The 21,909-nt window shown below is 32.6% G+C and overlaps 1 protein-coding gene and 1 non-coding gene across 2 annotated transcripts; one reads left to right on the forward strand and one right to left on the reverse strand.

The window, feature by feature from the left end:
- Nucleotides 1–6,520: 6,520 nt before the first annotated feature.
- TRNAH-GUG (transfer RNA histidin (anticodon GUG)) lies at nucleotides 6,521–6,592 on the forward strand. Its single transcript has one exon. It is a non-coding gene; the product is annotated as a tRNA-His (tRNA).
- Nucleotides 6,593–7,322: 730 nt separating this feature from the next.
- Nucleotides 7,323–15,907, reverse strand: LOC132640187 (uncharacterized). The gene is made up of 7 exons (XM_060356669.1): nucleotides 15,749–15,907; nucleotides 13,492–13,871; nucleotides 12,448–12,560; nucleotides 10,978–11,070; nucleotides 10,045–10,301; nucleotides 8,741–8,961; nucleotides 7,323–7,989 (listed from the first exon to the last, which is right to left on the reverse strand). Exons 2-7 carry the CDS (start codon nucleotides 13,840–13,842, stop codon nucleotides 7,591–7,593), a joined length of 1,434 nt encoding a protein of 477 aa, XP_060212652.1. The 5' UTR covers nucleotides 13,843–13,871; nucleotides 15,749–15,907; the 3' UTR covers nucleotides 7,323–7,590.
- Nucleotides 15,908–21,909: the final 6,002 nt, after the last annotated feature.

Consider the following 21,909-nt stretch of genomic DNA (forward strand, 5'->3'; position numbering starts at 1 on the left):
AAATATTTGTAAGACATACGAGTATTTTGATTTGATTTAAATCCATCCAAATAGTATCTCCAACATAATTTGCACAATTGTTTTAGAGAGAATAAATTTACGTATACTTCTAGAATTATGGTTTATTACTAGATGAATGTAAATTAAAAAAAAAATTAAGATATTATCTGAAGTCAAAGTATATCAAGTACTCCGCATACATAAGTTACGAAAAATCTGGCAGCACTCCGTGCGTGTTAATATATTCCGTATTTGAATAGTCAAATATGAAACTTTTGTTAATCTTAACAGGTTTGCTCTACCTATCTAAAACTTATTTGCTATCTAAGTTTGAGCTGAGAAATAAATCTTTTGTGAATTTAAATTGCAAATTTAAATCTTTTTAAATTATTCATCATTATTGTACTTATATCAATTTGAATTTAATTTAAAAGTAACTTTGTTCCTTTTAAATTGAAGATAAATATATTTTCTTGATCCTTTATCATACTTATATGCAATTTAAATTTGAGTTGGAATTTTAATTGAAGATGAATATCTTTTAAATTCTTTATCATTATCGGACTTATCTATAATTTGAATTTGAATTGAAAAATAAATCATTTATTGATAAACCTACTCTTTTTTCCTCCACTATTTAAGAGTGAATACATTTTCGATTTTGAATTTTTTTTTTTTTTTGAAGGAAGACTCGCTGGAAACTCATTTAGCCAAACTAATATTTTGTTTTTTGTGATTAGACATTATGTTGTGGAAAAATGAGTTTAACATGAGGTCACCCTCCATTCTTTTACTGAGATTTAGCTATCATCTAATTTTAGTTTAGTGTATTTAGTGAATAGCATATAATCTGCTTCCTTTCTACAGCTCAATTCCAAATGCAAATTTATAACTGCAGTGCTTGAATTGTAATACAATATTTTTAACAGTTACAATAAATTATATGTACCGTGTTTTGATTTCAGGAAGTAGCCGATCGGAAAGGCAAAATAATTACATGTTAGATGTACAAACAATCTCTTTTGCTTCTGCCCAAAATTTGAAATATTGCGGAAGTTAGGTTACCCTACATGAAGAGTAAGATTATGATGATTGCTCTAATTATTTTTGTGATTTATGCAAAAATTGATATCACCGTATGCACATAATTTTCAATATTTGTTTTTCTTCATTTAGAAATTGTGTTTATATAAATCAACTGCATTAGCTTAAAAGTGTAACACTAACATATTTATGAATACAAAATACTCGAATAATTTATATGGTTTCACAATGTTAATAATTACTCCTTATACCAAAAAAATAAATATGAGAGTTTGTGAGCCGTGGTAATGTTTAATGGCACAAGCAAGGTGGATAGATCGGTGTAAATTAATATGCATCAAATTCAAGTAAGTTTTAAAATTTCATCTTCCCTCTTCAATTTTTTTCACCTTGCTATATTGACAACTTTTTCAATGTAATCTTCATTTAATAAAAATTAAAAAAAAAAAATTGGATCAACTTCGATTCTTAATAGGAAACTCAATTTATATATTAATTGTTTCCTCAAAAGCTCTTATTACTTTGCTATAACAATGACTTACTTCTAAAAATATATTTTTTCATAAAAATGTACTTAATTAATTAAAATTGAAAAATAAAAGGATTACGTATCATAAAAAATGATGATCTTTCAAGAGTGAAAATGCCTTGAATTGAGCAGTACATCCAAGCACGTTTATATGGTAAATTCTTAATCTTTAACATCTTTAATATTTAGTTTAACAAGTATATTGGTAATTATTTAGGAAAATAGTAGGATAATTAGCTCGATTCATACTTATAAGTTTTCCACATTGAATGAGTTATTACTAGCCGTGGTATAAGAAGGGGTTTTTTTTTTTTTCTTTCTAGCCGTGGTATATCTTATTTTTTGTTTCATTTTATTTGTTGTAATCTTCTCTCTATAATGCTAATATTTGTATGCATCTTACAAGTGTATGCATGTCTTTTCCTTTATTATTACTTTAAATAAGTTTTTTCCTAAAATAAATTGTATTTGCTTTGGTAAATATGACGTGATTTTAAAAAAAAAAGTAAAAGAAGAAGAATTGCATGCAATTAAAACCTATGTGTTCTTGAATGTACACGAGTATATATGAATTAAAAAATGGTAATGGTGATAATAATTTGATGAAAAATATGTCTTGCACGTATGAATATGTTTGTGTGGATTTAAAATCAAGTTCAATCCGTCATTTTGCTTTCAATTCCTATCACTCTATTAAAATTACAAAATGAAAATGCCAAATTAGAAATGTGAAGGACTTATACCGTCATTTACAAGGGGAAGTGACATAAAATAAAATCCATGACTATTTGCTGGTCCATTATTGTTGCAGTCCATTATTGTTGCAAGAGAATAAGCGAATAAGTAAATGTTCGGAGATCATGCAAACTGGAGGAGGGGGATGCGGGGTGGGGGGTGAGGGTGTGGGAGTTGGATTAAATGATGTTATTTATTGAGAAAATGCGTTAAAGAGATATATATATATATATATATATATATATATATATATATATATATATATAGAGAGAGAGAGAGAGAGAGAGAGAGAGAGAGAGAGAGAGAGAGAGAGTGTGAGAGAGTGAGAATGAGTTATTACTCAAAAAAACTATATTATGAATAAGACCGCGTAACGGAAGACTCAATAAATAGAGCCAAAATTTAAAACATGGAGTATAAAGAAATTCAATTACCACATTAAAAATTTAGAATATAAATAATTAAATTTCTCATGTGGGTAACTCTAAAACATAACAGTAATAAGTTCTTTGCTGTTCAAATAATTATATAAAATAAAACTTTTTTTTAATAATCAGATGATTTTTTTATATGTCATATAACAATAATTAATTAGGATTGTGTAATGAACAAGGTTAATCATCACAAGATGATAATTAACTTTTGTTAAATTAATATAATCTAATGTGTTCAAATAAGTAAAATTCTAATTTAATATTTCAAAAATTTATTAATTTTAAATATGTCAGTGATATATGATAATTTTTTATTATAACTAACAAATAAGCAAATAATTTTCTATGATTAACTTCATTCGATACCAGACGCGCATCGCGCGAGTACGAATACTAGTATTATATAAAGAAAAAGGTTTATTTTTTTTGAAATAATTACTTGACATAGCTAACTCTAAGATGTAATTATTGATAATAACTGCCTTTTAATTTATTTATATTTAGTAGCTACAATAATTTTGTAAATTATCATTTATAGATATACCAAAATATATCAAACGGTTGTGGTTGGAGTGGTTATTGGGTGTGGGCTCCGCTCCTGCCAGCCCAGGTTCGAACCCAGCCAACCACATTATTTTTATGAATGGTTATTTATGTAAATTGTCACCCGGTGTGTGGTACACGCATTGGAGCCCGACTACATCCGGATTCGCGCCCCCGTAGGGCCCCATTCGGGAGAAGCGTTCGCTACCAAGTATTTTTTCATACCTAAGGCTCGAACCAAAGACCTCTGATTAACAGAGGAGCAGCCTCATTACATTAATGATATATATAATTATTTTATTTTTATTTTATTACTTGAGATTGTTTACCCTCAAAAGAGAGCAACAATTGAATTTGGACGCGGTTTAAAGGATCTGTGACCAAGCTTATTAACAAAGATAAAATGGACGAGCAAACAGTACAGGATCAGCGGAAAATAAATGAGATATAGCCTGAGAATATGGAACGGCTGGCCCGACTGGAGAAGCTGCTTGTTCGGACTGTGCCTAATGGGTCCGACTGTGAGAAACTTATTCTTTGGACTGCTTAAACGAAGATGATGAACGGACTTAAATGAAGATAAACTTATAATAAACGGGGTTTCGCTATTTAGAGAATTTAACAAGTAGATACAACTGAGTTGAAGTTGATTCTGATGCCCTCTAATGGGGCTGATACATATGCTTTTATAGTGTTAGTATCCTACTCTCACTAGAAGACATGAACTCCCACATAGGTGAAACGATTCCTATAATATCGGACACGTCCGTTGATGGCGTGATCTTCGGTGATGAATCTGTGGAAGATAACCTTCCACTGATTTGGGCTTATCTTCTCGAACCCACCTCGAACGTATCTTCTCGGACTCATTTTCTCGGACACATCTCGAAGGTTCGCTTGTCGGACTTATTTCTCGGACCATCATTGATAACACCACACGCTCCTTCGATGAACCGGAGAGAACTTTTCCAATTTCTCATCGTACACAGAGATTAAAAAAAAAATGCTCAGTTGGGATTGGCATGATTTAACTTATGTATATCGATGATGTAAATAATTTTTGCATTACCAGTATCTAATTTAATATGTCATGTGCAACATGTAAATTGCCTTAACTTCTAAAGAGATGCCCATTGGATTTAAATCTTACGGGTTCAAAATTCTACGACAAAGACATCAACCTATTAATTGGGATCTTTTTTTAAACTTTTTTTTTTTTTTTACATATTTTAATAAATTTCTAATACGCATATAAATTTTAGGCAAACTTTCTGGATTTTGTCAAACTCGTAAATTAAGGCCTACATCCATCCTTGTTTCTAGATAGATAATTGAATATTATGTAGAATTATTTATTGTTATCTAGTACTCCCTCCCGATAAAAAAAAAAAGTTCACTTAGTCATTTGCACACCCTTTAAAAAACTACTCACTCCAAGAAAAAATATGTAAATTGACTAAACTACCTTATTAAATAGGCATGAGGATTGATCACATAACACTTAATAGGGGCAAATCTGAAAAAATAAGGTTAATTGTTTCTTAATTTAATAAGTGGACACACTTTTAATTCGGAGGGAGTAACTGACTTGATACTACAATTATACACTATATATAAGGTAAACTCAATTTGAAAAAAAAAATCATTCCGCATCTAATATCAAATCAATACAATAATATATTATGTGTCATATTTTTAAGTAAATCTGTACACCGTGGTTAATTATGGACTATATATCTTTTGGAGATAATGTTAAATGAAATCGTAAATATAAAACCTTTTATTGTTTATTAATCATATTTATTTTATGACTAGATGCAGTGTCATCATACAATCATAACAACATACCCAGTATAATTCAATAACTGGGGAAAGAGGATAAATACCCTTTTTTTTTTTGTTAAAATTTTAGAAATATCATTAATTCAGATTACCGACAATTGTAAATTTATTTAATAGTTGATTCAAATTTAACGTGAAAAAGGAATTTGTTGTTACTAGAATTATAATGCATCTACTTTTGGACCAAATTTTGTATCAGTCAAAGAAAAGAGAGGTCAAGTGAAAGTGAATAATCTAATTGAGTTTGGTTCAAAACAAAATTGTTAATCAACACGAGATTGTATTATAATCCCCTTTTATAATTCAATCCAAAGATTATTTTAATATTCAATTCTCTATGCTAACTACTCTATTAAGTATTTTTAATAGCTTTCCAGGCATATGGAGGTGTTTAAATATTTCATAATCGTCTACATATATATTTCTATAACCTTTTTAGACAGATATTTTTGCGAAATATGACACTTCAATTCTTTTAAAGAAAAATATCTAAGCCCTACGATATTATAGTAAGTAATTTATTTAGTCCGTGAATCTTTTATTTTTTATTTTTTTTATTTACATTTTGAGATACAACACTCAATCTCAAACTATATAAACAAATTTTAGAGGCATTTTAATTAGAACGTAGAAGTATAGGATTATCATTAAAATACTATGGAAACGTCCACATTAATATGCAATAATTCTTGTTTCCAACCTATTGGCTTAATTTTTAATAGTTCTTTTAGATAACGTTGAAACTTCTCGATCAATAGTTGGTACTCTCATAATTTCTCCTTCCAACTTAATTAGTTAACGCATTTTATCGAGCACATGCATGAATAATAGGTCGTTAAGACTTAGTATCTGTCATAATTAGTTATTGCAACCAAACATATAACTTGGTTTAATTTAGACGTAGACAAAAAGGCATGCTTGTTTTTTATTCAATGCTAGGTTCATCAACTTTCTTCTTTTATTGCTTACATTTTGTAGATAATGCCCTTCTAACTCAATAAACCTTAGAGAATATAGAACATATGTGAAACTCATAAATTATATGTCTAGCAGATCAAAGACAACATATGATATAATTGTGTAATATATATTGCGTTTCACTTTATACTTAAAAATATTCTTAATCATCAAATATAATAAATATAACAACTGAACTGAAATATAAAGGTTATATGCTATATCTACACTCGACTTGATGAATGTACATACGTACGCCTATTGAGTTGTTATATTTTGATCCTTATAACAAAAAAAAAATCATATAAGAACACAACAACAAAAAGCTTTAAGACAAGTTTCAATATGTTCCCACATGAAAGTTTAAGCAAAAAACAGCATGATAAATTATGCGATTGCGCAATAAATAATAAAGATAGGCCAACCAGGACATCTTGTGGCTGTAGTTTAGTGGTAAGAATTCCACGTTGTGGCCGTGGAGACCTGGGCTCGAATCCCAGCAGCCACATTCAAGCTTTTTTGTTTTTTCTATAGCAATCCTATTTTTTAAGTATTTTTATCCATTTCTGATTTTTGTCCTTTTCTCCTCTGTTTATTAGTAATGCTTTTTTTTTTTGGTTTTTCTGCTTGGTTCTAAAAGTTCAGTGCTTTTCATTTTTTGTTCCTTGTGAGTGGGATTTTATAACTTCATTTGCATCCTATATCACTGTGGAACTTGTTAATGTAATTTGACAAAATGTAGTGATTTTCATTTGGTTCTAACTCATTTGGGTTCAATTTTGTTGTTGCAGATAATAGATGATGAGAATTGGTACTCTTTGCTAATTTTCATGGCATCTTTGTTTTAATAGTTCTCCTTACTCATCCTTATGTCATAAAACAACAATTACGCCTCAAATCAAACAAGTGAGAGTCGGCTATATGAATAGGTAACTGTCTATAGTAATCTAATTTGGAACCTAAGAATGAAGAAAATAACTTGTTATAACAGGTTAATATACACGGATAGATGCAGATATCCGGAATTTGTTCCTAAAGAATATCATTGGCAAATCTTAGCAAACATAGCATTAGAGGTAACAACATCAGATAAAGGACATTAACTCCCATCTTTATCCTCTCCTACGGACCAGACTCGGTACTAGCACATAATTCTAAGAATTTCTTCCCCAACCCCAATTACAATAAACGGAGGAAAAAATTAACCACACCTCAATCCCAAATAGGTAAGGGTCAGCTATATGAATCTTCACTGCTTTATTGACAAATATTCATGTAAATCCTCTACGAACACCATGTGGAAATCTATCATGCCAGTGCTTTCCAAATACAGTACTATACATTGATAAGTAACTACGCAAATCCTCTACGAAAAATACTACTGTATAATGTATACCGATGTCTAACTAGAAAGTACTAATATGACATTACAAAGCTAACGACAAATCTATTGCCTGAGTGCAGATTTATGATTCTGCATAGGAAGCACACATTTTATTATCTAAGTCAATGCAAAAGAGGCAATCTTTCTGGATAATGCATTGCCACAATCACAGCAACAAATATCCACACCATCAGTATACCAATGATGATGATCTTTATCAGTTCTCCCTTGTATCCATTCGTGTGGGAAACACTATGTTGATTAAACTCGGGGCTATCATTCATATGATCAGGGGCTAGTTCTGTCCGAGTGAGCTCATCGGATTTATTCACATGATCACGTGTTGGTTCTGTCCTCGTGGCTTCCTCGGATTTACCTTCTCCATTGCTCCGGCCTGAGCATTTTGAGCACGAGCAGTTTCCACCAAGAAACGGAGGGACTGAATCGAGGTGATTGGATAGAAACTCTAGATGGTTTCTCCCAATAATCCTCACTTTTTGGCGTGTGGCGGGTTTAAGCACCTGCAAGCACAATGTTAGTTTGATGTTGATGACAATGCAGCCATACATTTTTTTTTTTTTTTTCATGTGCCTAATGTGGACCCAACATTTGTACACATTTGGGTTCACTTTTTTGTGAGACAGAAAGGTGCCTCACACAACTAGTATCGGTTGTATGAGACACATAATGTAGTTTTTCCACCAATACATACAAATCAATGAAATTATGCAGTTCTGACAAGTCAATTTTTATTTCCGCACTATTATTAGCAATTATGATTAGGGAGCTCAATTAGAACCTGCAAAGGTGCACATTAATCAAATGTATTAATGACTAACCAACCAAAATCCAAACCACGAGATAATAATCCGGGCAGTACCAACAAGCAAAATTCTTAAGAGGTCATTTGCTATGAAGATGAGATTAGATGAGATAGCCCTCCCCTTCATGTTGGATTGGACGAAAGGATTAGTTAGTCGAGAGAAATTATTGTGTGGTTACTATAGTGGATTATGTACCGGATAAATGAACATTTGACTTTTGATTCCCAAGTACCCAACTGAGTTTACAAATAATTACCCCACAAACTATAAGCAACCCATTTTTTTTTTTTAATTAAAATGTTAAAGCAAAAAACAAATTGCTAAAAGGGAGAAAAGTGAAAGGAAAAAAAAATTAAACCAAATTCCATGAAAATAAACAAAAAGAAAGAAAGAAGTCTTTTTCTTAGGCTAGGCGCAAGATCTTTCAGTGCATCAAAAATGGATTTACCTGAAGGAAAGTTTGCATTAGAAATTGGGCAACTTGAGGGAGCCGTACTATAATCAAAGAGCTCAGACGATTAGGATAATGATCTTGCAATAACACAGCGCAAGATCTCATCATGTTTATGGGAAAACCAAATGGAGAGAGTCCTTCACAGTCCATCAAGACAGTAATTTGAGGATGTTCCACATTGACCAATCTCAGAATACCGTGCTCAATCTGCGAAACTGTGGAATCAAAACCTCAATAAGCATTCTATCCAAAACCAGCATGCAAAATGAAGAAGTCTACTTGAGAAACTGAAACCAAAAGGCCGACAATGAAAGAGCAAAAATTAGACGTCCGAATAGCAGACCACAAAAAATCAGTGTTTTCATGCCATATTGCCATGCAAATTTGACAAATAACTCAAAGAGCAGTAATAGAGCTGCTTAACAGAAAATCCTGCAACGAAATTCTCATTGAAGCAGCTTTTACTTGGGTACCATGAATGATGAAACTAGCAACATAATTAAAACTCAAGATTGGTTAACCCAGCGATACCCTAGACCCTGATTCCCAAGCTAACAAAGCATATTCAGGTTTCTTATATTGGCGTAGACCAAAGAGGTCTATTCCGGGTCAACCCAGTTTAATTAACGGAAAAAGTTCAAAATTTTCTGTAACGATAACATACCGACAGCAAAGAGGATAGATTCTCTCTGAGTACAAATTAAATTTTCTATGACAACTCCAAGGGGCCATTTGGTAGGGTGTATTAGGTAGAATAATGCTGGTATAAAATTGTCAAATCTCACATTTGTACAACTAATACCAGTATTACTTCAACGCCCTATACAAAACTATTAAACCATGGCATTAACAATACCAGTACTACTCTTATACTTATACACCCTATTCAGTACTGTTCTTGATAATGCAATGCATATTATTTTTAATACAACAAACCAAACAGTCGATAAGAAATAATGTCAGCATAACTAATCGCAGCATTACTAATTCCAGCATAACTTGTCTTTGGACCAAACGACCCCTAACTCATAGGTTTCATTTGCTTACTTACAAAATTATGCACCATCCAAAATTATGCACCATCTGTTAGGACATAAGTTTCTTGCATGATCTCTGACAAGAGACAACTTCTTTGCATGAAACCTGAGTTATGACATCACTTGCGCGGTTATACTATTCTAGCCTGATGAAACTTTCCTCAGCCTCTTATAGCATACTTGACTAAGATTAAAACTTAATATGATATTTTCGAGTTATCAGTGACACAGTGTTACATGCACTCCTGATGTATAACATACCAACTGCTTTTATCAAGAGAGATTTGCCATTGAATCTCAGGTTGGAGCAAGCAAGTCCAAGGCGAATGATGAGGCAAGGCCGTCGATTGGCATCGTGGCCGTGCCAAAAAATGAAAGGAGACCAAGCCTCAAGCTCTTCTGGCGAAAGAATCGTGTCACCCTGCCTCCATTTAATGGTCTTCTTAACTGATGAAAGCAACTTTGCAAAATCACCATTTGCAGCAGCATAAAATTGGCGAAGCTCATCATCATTCAACCTGTTGGCAGGTTACACAGAACATCGAATTCCAATGTGACATGAAAGTATCAGTGACAAATTAGTCAAATAGTATTTGAAATTGTTAAAGAAAAGGAATACTTACTAGTGCATCAAAAGAGCAACAAATTTGTAGATAAATGGAAGTCTGACTTAGAGCATGTTTGGCCAAGCTTTTGGGAAACCAATTTTTTTCCCAAAAAGGGCTTATTTTAGAAAAATGAGGTGTTTGGCCAAGCTTTTTTTAACAAAAAAAGTACTTGTGTAGTAGTAGAAGAAGTTGTTTTCCAGAAGCTAAAAAGAGTAGCTTTTCCCCAGAAGCATTTTTGGAACATTGATCAAGCACAAAGTACTGCTCTACTATTGGCAAAAGAGTTTTTCAAATTGATCAGTCAAACACAAACACAAACTGCTACTCTTCAAAAGTACTTTTTCGAAAAGCACTTCTAACAAAAAGTACTTTCAAAATAAGCAGATATTGGAAGCTTGGCCAAACAGGCTATTAGAAAGCTTTATTATTTTTTAAGGCTCTCTTTTTCTTGCTTACTTCCTTTTTTGGCAAGCATAACTAAATAAAACCTACTAAAGTAAAAATATGGGACATCGAAGCAACATTCCCCCCACCAGTACTACCAATCTAGCATTGAAACAGCTAAAAACGAGGGGAGTCATCTCACCTCTCAGGTACACTAATACCCTCATCCCTGAGTTCCTTATGGAGTTCTAGCAACCATCTTTCAGGTTGACCATCCTGTACTTCATCATGAGATCTGTAAGGCAAACCATGTTGAATATATTAAAAGTAATAACCGTAATAAGAGCCCAGAGAGCAGAATTTTCAAAAAGAAACAACGAAAATCAATTTCACGAAGAAATCATGATCACACAAGCAAAATTGCTAGGCCTCATATCTTTTAATTTATTGATGTTGTTGTTAACAGCACATTTCAATACTTACATTTAAAGCTGAGTAAAAATTTTGAATTTGAGAACAGCCCAAGAAAAGTAAAAAATAAAAATTTCTGTTGAATCTCATGAATGACCTTCTTTCACGTTGTCATTGTTTGTTTTTTCTTTTTAAAGTTTCACGTGGTTATTGTTGGGAAATTCATATTTATTACAGTTCCCATACATCACAACAAAATTGGACAATAAAATGAATTAGGTTTCAGTATTGGACTAGCTAAGATTGTAATCCTCACTCTTATTATAGCTTTAATTTCATAAATCCTAATAAATTATTTTATCTGTTTTGTGGTTGAACAAATAGAAGCTTAAGATGTTATTATGACTTGCATATTATATCGTTTAGAGGAGAAAATTAATATAGCGTCTGAAAAGTTAGTTTGATAGAGAACATTATATCAGGTTTAAAATTTTCATACTTAAATATATGAAAAATTATGAAAGTTGAATAGAATATTATTAGTGGTGGTGTCAAACATTTTGAGACCTCCCAAATTGAAACAATGTGATATAAATTGCAGCGAAGGGAGGAAATTAATATTTTGTTTTTTATAAGTAGCGAAGGGAGTAAATGAATCACTAATTAATGAAAGCAAATTGAGCAAGGATATAATTTGAGTATTATAGAATGCTCACAAAGATTTAGAACTTAGTAGGATATTAGTAGAAAAATTTGGACTGTCTGTCCTGAAAGGGAATAGAAAAATATCTAAAGGAGTTAAGAAGACCCACAGAGAAGGAATAATAGAACATTCAATGGAGCAGAAAGGTTCATCTGAAGTGTTAAGATCTCTCCCTTTTTTTTTCCTTTTTTTTTTCTGTACTTTGGTGTACATAGAAAATATACATTTTTGTATAAAGAGAGATTCGAGAACAGAAAAAATATTTACATATTTTTTGTCTAGATAGCTGACTAAATATTTTTGGAAGCTAAATGCTAACATCTATCACCATCTTGGAGTAACTATAACATCAACAGAATCACTTTTGACTAATCCAACAAAGTTTCAATGACTTAAAAGTCCATAATGGATGAAATTTGGAGTTATTGGCGCTTTTTTTCTTTTCTTTGGGTGCCATACCAGGTAGTATGAGCAATATTCGGCTATATTTTAAACAACCACAGTGGTCCAGGAAAGGAAAAACTTCCGAAGAAAATATACTTCGAGCGGTAGACCTACCTTGTTTGTGGATATGCTTGAGAATCATCATTTGGTGTTGTTTCTCCCGCAGATGATGACTGATCAGAGAAAACTGTTGCAATTGAGAGCAATAGCATTGGCCTAGACAATTTCTACCAGAATAAATACAGTCATTATGATAGACACAACCAATCAATTTGAAGGAAAAAAAAAAAGAAGAAGATTAAACAAAAGTGTAGAAAATTAATCAAGCATGCTAGATCTTATAGCAAATAGCCAACTAAACTAATCTTGGCTGCCAACTGTTTATCTTCTATGAAGTGCTGCAGCAATAAAACATATACATCTTTTCTCAAACCAAAAGAAAAAATTTCATCTACCATTATCATAAAATATTCCTTGTATTAAAAACCTTCAAAGATCACATCTAGAGTCCAACATTTAAGGTGATCTTAAGTGAGCAATGACAACTTACAATTGCAAGGAAGCGTAAGTGCCAGAAGAAATTCGCTTTCTATGCACTAAATCAAATAAGAAGTGCTTTCCGAAAATCAGAAAACAGTAACCACGAATAATATAATCTAATAAAAGAGAAACATATTCGCGCAGAAAACCACAACCTGGATTTAGTGGCCAAGATGGTTACAACTTACACTAAAGAATTAGCATCTGAACTCACAAATATCTTTTGCTTGATATTGTGGCCAAGATGGTTACAACTTACAACCATGCTTATAATGAATCCAAAACCTTATGCAGCATTTTTAACTCAGGCGAATGTTTAGAATCATCCTGTAATTTTGTGGAATGTAAAACACAGATAGGTTGTTCGCTGTGTAATCTTCAGAAAAAAAAAAAAAACCAGAAAAGAAAAGATAGATAGCCAATGCAAATGCCACACTCCTCGCATAATTTATGGAAAAACAGAAGACATTGCTTGTTTTCACCAATGTTGTCAAGCAGACAAGCCCCAGAAAAACTGTTTTTTTTTTTTTTCATTTTCACACCAAGAGGTATATAACAAAGTCAAAATGTGAATGCAAGTATTGCCAGAATTGCAAGCAAAGATGAACAGAAACTCACTTGCAACTGTTTGACCAGTGGCTTCAAAGGGGCCCACTTCTGGATCCACTTAAACGGTGGAAAACAAAAAACTTGCAGGGCCTGCAAACCGCTCCAAATAAAAGGACATCTAGCTTTGCTCAGCCTACGCACAATCTCTAGAACAGCAGTGGTAGCCAAAAATATGACAGCATCACCAGCAAAACCACTAGTCTGTACACTTTGTTTCACTTTAGTTATACATTTCAAAGTCTTTGCAGAGAAGTGCTTTGTAGCAGACGCAACTAAACAAATCTTCGGTAGCTTTTCCCTGCTAATTATCCGCGCCTCCAATCTTTGGTTAGGATATGGTGGACATGGCAAGTCTCCCATATTGATGGACTCATAAATCTCGGTCACATCTTGAATCAAAATAAAAGAAATGCAGAAAGTCAGAACACACACCAGTGTTCCTCAAATGAATAGCTTAATTCTTGGAATGTTTACTTTCACATAAGGCAATCAGGTAACTCAAATGGATACAACATTCCAGTCACAAAAAATAAAGGCTATGGATATCTAAAGCGACGATATCATTATTGAAGAAGATAAATGGGATGAGGAAGACCTAAAATTACATGAAAGAAAGTTTTCTTAAAAGACTAAAACCTCCCTATCAATGCAGTCTTTAGGCATAACAAAAGACAATGGACGCAAAGTATCTATAGATGATACCAACCAGTTGGGATTAAAGCATAGTCATTACATCTAAATCGGTTGTGATGTTTGTCAGGAGTCCTTACATTTTTATTCTATTTAGATATTTATATTTTCGGGCTGGGACAAATATGATATTTAGATAATACCTAGTTTTAGAAAAGGGAAAATTACGCTCTATGTCTTTTTTTGAAAATATTTACGCCACTTAACCCAAACTAACTTTGAGTTTGTTACCCGATTTAGCTCATATAAACACCTTTTATACACTTTATAAAAGGTTGATACATTATGTATAATGCTTTTCCCCCCAGGTGTAATGTTGTATAATATTGTATGTTGGGCTACATGGTGTAATATTTTTCAAAAGCTATATAGCATTTGTTTAGTATTGCAATAAAATGAACATATACAGTTTATTCATATAACAGATCCTAACTAATTTTGAATTCTAGCGTAATCAATTGATATATACCTGGCCAGGTGAATATCAACCAGTTTTTAGACTTGCTAGTAGGACAAACTTATAAAGAAACTGCCAATATAAAACAAAATTCAGCTCAATAATCAGGATTAGTTAACTCACAGCTCCTAAAGTAAATATTTCTAGTCACAAATTTCTTTGTATATTCTCTAACCACTATGATTGCAAGCTAATTTCTCGTCATGTATTCACGAATTAAGCGGCATAAATGCCTAAATGAACTCATAATCATCATCTAAAACACAGTAAGCAAGTGAGAAACAAGAGAGAAAACACCAGCAAATGAAATGCTCAATTAGTATCAACAAAAATATTCTTAAATTCCAAACTAATTAGAGCCGGCCTTATGAATCCATATGCATTCCACTCGCTAAATTTGCACTTGTTTCAGTACAGTACCAAAATGAAAAAGTGCCTTCCAGGCTATATGTTCTATAACCTTTACGATTGTAAGCTAATTGGCCTCAACTAAAAACTCCATCTTTTATAATGCACATCTAGACACCTAAACTCGTCCCCACTATGTCACGTGGTACACCCGACGCTGACGTGACACATAAATTTTGAAGGTTTTGGAAGACACAGATTAGAGTAGAAGAGCAGTAGGTAGTTGAGTATTGTCCGACTTATCCTTTCATCCTAGTGGTCGTAGTATTACTCTTGCAGTTTCTTGCCCTTCCATTTCTGTTACTATTTGTTGTTTCTTGTCCTTTGACTGTATGGTGTATTCGTTATTTCTGTTTCATCCTGCTTTGAATTGCTTGTTTCTTATGCCGAGATCTACCGGAAACAGCCTCCCTATCTTGGAGGTAGGAGTAAGGTCTGCGTAACACTCTACCCTCCCCAGACCCCACTTTGCGGGATTTCACCAGGTAAGTTGTTGTTGTCGTCGTCCTCGTGTTTAACTAAGTTTAAGTGTCTATATAATATGTATTATGCCTTTCAGGAATTATAAGCAGCTTAAATGCGAAAATGAAATCATAATAATTATCTAAAACAGATTAAGCAAAATGAGAAGAAGAGAGACAAAACACCAAAAAATGAAGCGCTCAATTAATAACAACTAGTTAGGGCCGGCCACATAAGTCAATTAATTACCTGGAAAATAAAAATCGAGCAGGATCACCAACGTATATAATATCCCGTAGAATTTAACGGCGACAAAGTTAGGTGAATTGTGTGTGATATAATAATAGGGGGTTTATACTTTGCTTGAGGAAGGGGCACGTGATATTCACGCTCTTCCTAATCTGGTTTCCCCTAGAAGATGCATACATTACATGCCCACTGGCTGGGTGGGTCCCACTGGATACTCAATGGTTTTCCTATTGGATTGGATTGCGACCTTGTCAGGCCCAGGCCCATTCATTTCCTTAATTTTCGTCGTTTACCCCGTTGTAATCCCCTATCTCATTTCTTCTTTCCTCTGTACTTATGTAATAAAAAAAAGAAGAAGGAATAATCTTCTATGAATGACAATTTTTTAATTCCTCTTCAATTTATCAATATTTAAAGGGAAAAGAATACAAATGGTCATCCGGTCCAAACTACTGATCGGATGGCTCAAGAAGCTTAAAAGATATTTTTAGCCTTTTTAAATAATTCTATTTTTAGCCTTTTTTATCAACTAATTTGAGTATATGTATGGAAATTGTATCATTGTTGTATAGAAATATCTATCATATGTATAGAAATTGTATTATTGTTGTATAGAATATGTATTCTTACAATATGTGTTTAGAAATGTATCATTGTTGTATACGTTATGTTTAATAAGTGTATACTTACTAATTAAACACACTTACTAATTATACATGTTTTGGGTACTTCTTGAAGGCTCAAACAACGTATACGTACTATTTACACACATATTATACATTTTTTTTGATATTTTTTGAAGGCTCAATATGAATTTTTGTCAACCTTTAGTAGCGACTTTTTGATCTTTCACAAAAAAAGTCTCATCTTTTTGTAGTGAACCTTTAGTGGTGATTTTTTTATCTTAAAGTCGCCACAAAAAGGTCTGATCTTTTTGTAATGAACCTTTAGTGGCGACTTGTTGATCTTTTATGGCGACTTTAGTCACCAACAAAAAAAGTCATGATTTTTTTATAGTGAATCGGCTGTTGCGCTAGCGCATGAAAATAGTTTGGGCTAAAAGACCAAATCACAGTATTAAGCCCAAACATGGGCCAAAACAAATTCCTAATGGCTAGGTAGTGTCGTTTTCCCTATTTTTAAAGTAATGCTTTTGAACAAGCCTACTCTTAATGGCTAGGTAGTGTCGGTTTCCCTATTTTTAAAGTAATGCTTTTGAACAAGCCTACTCTTAATGGCTAGGTAGTGTCGGTTTCCCTATTTTTAAAGTAATGCTTTTGAGCAAGCCTACTCTTAATGGCTAGGTAGTGTCGGTTTCCCTATTTTTAAAGTAATGCTTTTGAACAAGCCTACTCTTAATGGCTAGGTAGTGTCGGTTTCCCTATTTTTAAAGTAATGCTTTTGAACAAGCTGAGTAGGCATTTGGCTAAGAACTTTAAAGATTGAACCCATAAAATTTAAATTTGAATAGAGAATGTAGTAATAAAAGAAAAAATAAAGTAGTCACCTCACTTTGTCCGACAAAGTTATAGTTAAACTTATTAGAGTCCGGAACCAAAATAACTCCAAAAAAAGGGGTATGAACCAAAATACCCCAGGAAAAAAGAGAGGTACAAAAGTACCTTTAACGCATGAAAATCATGCGTTATTGGATGGTCTTTTTCTTTCTTTCTTTCTTTCTTTTTTTCTTCCTTTCTTTCACACTTTTTTACATACTTTAGCCATAGATTAATCATGCTTCGAGACTCCAAAACTTGAATATTTTATATAGAACCCTATTTATTTTTGTGCGATTAATAAGGTAGGCTCAACACATCAAGGATACACAAAACTTCGGATTGTCGTTTTAGTGGTTGAAAAGTGCTCGAAGTCCATTTTTGTTTGAAGACTTGTTGTCATTAGCTTTAAGTTATTTATGTTTTAGGGTTTCACGTTATTTTTATATTAATGCGTAACTTTATTTTTAGTGATTATAACTTTATTTTTATAATCAATTAACAAAATATCAATTCATGATCAATTATTTATGTGTTTTTTTTTTTTTTTTTTTTTTGCGTTATACCCTTCAACCCCCAACTAATTGGAGTCTGCAACTTAAATAACCCATTAACAAACCTTTTGCGCACTAATTTATTTGTAAGTTGGTGAAATTTTAAATGGTCATAACTTTGCGCTCGGATGTCCATTTGATGTGTTTTTTTTTTTTTGGGTATTTTTTCGAGATCTATGCGTCTGAACTATCGCAAGGTTGTTCGCCCACCCCAAATTTTCCAAAAACGTCTGTTATCCCATTCAATTTCAATTTTCCCCAAATTCGTGCGCAATTTTCATTTATTTCTTTTTTTAAATCTAATGGCGAAAAATATATTTCAATTCCATAATCCCGTGATAATGATGTTTTCAATGTCAATTTCAAGGTTCCAAATTCAATTTAAGAAAACAAGTTAGTTAGCATTAGTGAACATACAAAATAATAAAAAGTGTCTACATTGTTACTTTGACCAACTTGGCTTGGTGGTAAAGCCTTTGGCTTTTGACCTTTTTTTTTTTTATCTCATCCACCAGGGATCAAACCTCGGCGGGAGCGTTGAGAAGATATTATTAGTGAAAAAACGAACTAATTTATTTAACGATTAACATGGGATAAACAAGTAATTAACATGGGAAAAACAATTTCAGAAATAAATATATTAGCAATGCCATAATTAACAAATAATTAACGGAGATCCATGGAGGTGTCGTATTTGTAAATACTAAATTATTCATTATTCTTGAAATTAACTAAATTTTTTTCTCTAATTAGAACTTACTTAACTAGGATAAATTATGGAGGATTTAATTAGTTATTTTGAATAATCCATGATATTGTATTGTTGATTATAATTTACTTAACTCATGTAGTTAAAGTAATAACGAACAAAATTTTATATTAACTAACTAATCCTTCATCAAAAAATTATGTTAACTAACTAATCCTTTTCGGAAATTCTGTTAATGATGTTCAATCCAAAACTAAGGATTTAGCTTATCGTTTGTTATTCAGGATTTAGTTTATCGTTCGTTATTCGGGATTTAGTTTATTATTCGTTATTCAGGATTTAGATTATTGTTCGTTATTCGGGATTTAACTTATTGTTCGTTATTCGGGTTTTAGTTTATTATTCGGGATTTAGCTTATTGTTTGTTATTCGTTAATGGATTATTTTGGTACCCAAACCCACTTTTGAAGTTATTTAAGTTGCGGACTCCAATTAGTTGGGTGTTGAAGGGTCTAACGCAAAAAAAAAAAAAAAATTACACAGAAATAATTGATTATGAATTAATATTTTGTTAATTGATTATGGATTATTAATTTGTTAATTTTTTATTTATTGTTAATTTATTTATTTGGTAAATTGTCAAAATAAAGTTACGCATTATTATAAAAATAACACGAAACCCTAAAACATAAATAACTTAAAGCTAATGACAATAAGTCTTCAAACAAAAATGGACTTCGAGCACTTTTCAACCACTAAAACGACAATCCGAAGTTTTGTGTATCCTTGATGTGTTGAGCCTGCCTTATTAATCGCACAAAAATAAATAGGGTTCTATATAAAATATTCAAGTTTTGGAGTCTCAAGCATGATTAATCTACGGCTAAAGTATGTAAAAAAGTGTGAAAGAAAGAAAGAAAAAAAAGAAAAAAAAGACCATCCAATAACGCATGAAAATCATGCGTTAAAGGTACTTTTGTATCTCTTTTTTTTCCCGGGGTATTTTGGTTCATACCCTTTTTTTTTGGGTTATTTTGGTTCTGGACTCAACCTATTACTACTTATCTCAGATTTAAGCTACTATGTTGAGATGATACCTTCATGAATCCCAAAAGTTAAACATGAATATTCAACCATCCACAAAATGTAGTAAAAAATATGGTCCTCTCACAAAAAGAAGTATATTTTTGTCGACAAAATATATGAAAATTCGCCTAGCTAGAATTATCTTCAAGCATAAGTATCTTGACATAATAAAGTTTTTTCTTCTAGGAAAAAGAGAACATTTTCCTTGTTGTGTGTTGTAGTTTTTTGTTTATCAACTTCATCTTCTTCTTTCATTTATTGGAATAGACTCAAATATGTCATCGAACTATCGGAAATGACTCATTAATGCCACTCGTCAATAATTTGGCTCATTTATGCCATCGAACTATAGGAGATGACTCATTTATGTCATCGAACTATAGAAAATGGCTCATTTATGCCACTCATCAATAGTTTGACTCATTTATGCCATATTTCATTAAAACTAGTTTTACAATACCATTTATAACACGTGGCCTCCAACTAGATTATGGTTATGGGTAGTCAGGGTGTATGGGTCGGATTTTTTCTTAATTTCATATTTAAAATTGGGCTGGTTTAATTAAACGACGTAGACCTCTAATTGGAGGCCTCGTGTCATATCTTGTATTATAAAACCGGCGTTAATGAAAAATGGCATAGATGAGTCATTTTGGTAACGAGTAATGGCATAAATGAGTCAAACTATTGATGAGTGGCATAAATGAGCCATTTCCTATAGTTCGATGGCATAAATGAGTCATTTCCTATAGTTCGATGGCATAAATGAGCCAAACTATTGACGAGTGGCATAAATGAGCCATTTCCGATAGTTCGATGGCAAATTTGAGCCTTTTCCGTTCATTTATTTATCCTCCCTGTCATTGATGTTGCTTTCTCAGATGGTAGATTCTGATTTACTCTTGATTCATTAAAACATGATAGACAACACCTTTAAAGTTCTCAGATCCAATCTTCATAGTAATAATATATCCACCATGAAATGTGTCATCAATAAAACCAGATACTGGGGATGGTGTTTCAGGAAATGTTATTTTTGTCCTCTGTAGTTGTGGCATGACCAGGGGTGGATCTATAGCCCATTGAGGGTGTTCGACCTTCGGCAAAAAATTACACTGTATATATAAGGTATTTTTATATGTTTTATGTACATATATAGCTTTTGAACACCCTGAACACAAGAGTAGGGGTTGGTTCAGTGGTTTAGGGGGTTCAAAATTCATCTTGAGGTTCCAAGTTCAAGCCTCAGGATGGACGCACGGAACCATGATGAGGTGGACGTGAGACTTGCTGCAGCACATGATTATAAGGCGAAGGAGTCCAATACTTTCCCTTCAAATAGTAGACTTTTTCGTAGTGGAACAACAATGAATTATAATGTTTGTGAAGGAGAAATGAAGCATTTTTGGCTGAAGAAGGAAAGCTAAAAGCCAATTTTACTTTCTTCCATCTTTTCTCCCCTCTAACCTTTTCGATACCACCACGAGTAGTTACCTCGACAAAGAGGCGATGCAAATCTAACAGTTCTCCCCGCATAATAGGGATCACGAACTTGGACCTCATGGCAGCATGGAACTCCTGCAAAGTATCCATGAACACTTGAGGAGAGGCCACAAGATTCGCATATATGGCCATGGGAGGTGGATATAGATATTAATGACTTGGGGGTGCTACTCTCAGTGGCACTGCACTGTTTCGATCAGCAGACACCATTTTCTCAAGAATCTCTAATTAAGCTGCAGACGAAGCAGAGAAAAAGAAGTGAGTGAGTGAGGGTTGAGGGGTAGTGTATTTGTATCAGCATGAAAATGCCACTGTAAAAATTGAATGAGGAACTTGTTTACCTCGAGAAAATACTTTTACAGCAATTTGACCAACCAAACATGAAAAAATTGAAAAAATTAAATTCCTCCATACCAAACACAGGACTCTTAATTATAGTATATCTTTTCATCTTGGTAAGAGTAAAAGTTACTTCGTCAAAGAGCTAGTACGAAATCTCCCGTAAAATTCACATGAATGAATATTCCGTTTATAAATTGGATAAAGTCAACGTTTATAATGGAAAATCGACAAAGCAAACACCTACTTATATTGCTCTTTGTTTTGTTACTTTTTAGGGATAAAATTTAGAGTGGCCTAAAAGAGTATATATATCGATGAATGTGATGAACCATTCCGTTAAAGAACAAAAGTTTAATCAGTATAACATCACTTTTATGGAGAAATCACATTGATGGTAGATTAGAACAACACATTGATGTTTTCAAGTGCAATTATGAAAGGAGAGAAAACCAAACCTACAGTATTTAGATT

This window comes from Lycium barbarum, chromosome 5 (assembly GCF_019175385.1).
Source record: "Lycium barbarum isolate Lr01 chromosome 5, ASM1917538v2, whole genome shotgun sequence".
NCBI lineage: Eukaryota > Viridiplantae > Streptophyta > Magnoliopsida > Solanales > Solanaceae > Lycium > Lycium barbarum.

Bases quoted from the DNA above. Each gene is read 5' to 3' on its own strand.
- LOC132640187 (XM_060356669.1), bottom strand. From the start codon at position 13,842: ATGGGAGACTTGCCATGTCCACCATATCCTAACCAAAGATTGGAGGCG. The intron at 12,561-13,491 runs GTGAGTTTCTGT...TTATTCTGGTAG, and splicing joins CACTGGTCAAACAGTTGCAA to AAATTGTCTAGGCCAATGCT. The intron at 7,990-8,740 runs GTAAATCCATTT...TTGTGCTTGCAG, and splicing joins TAATGCAAACTTTCCTTCAG to GTGCTTAAACCCGCCACACG.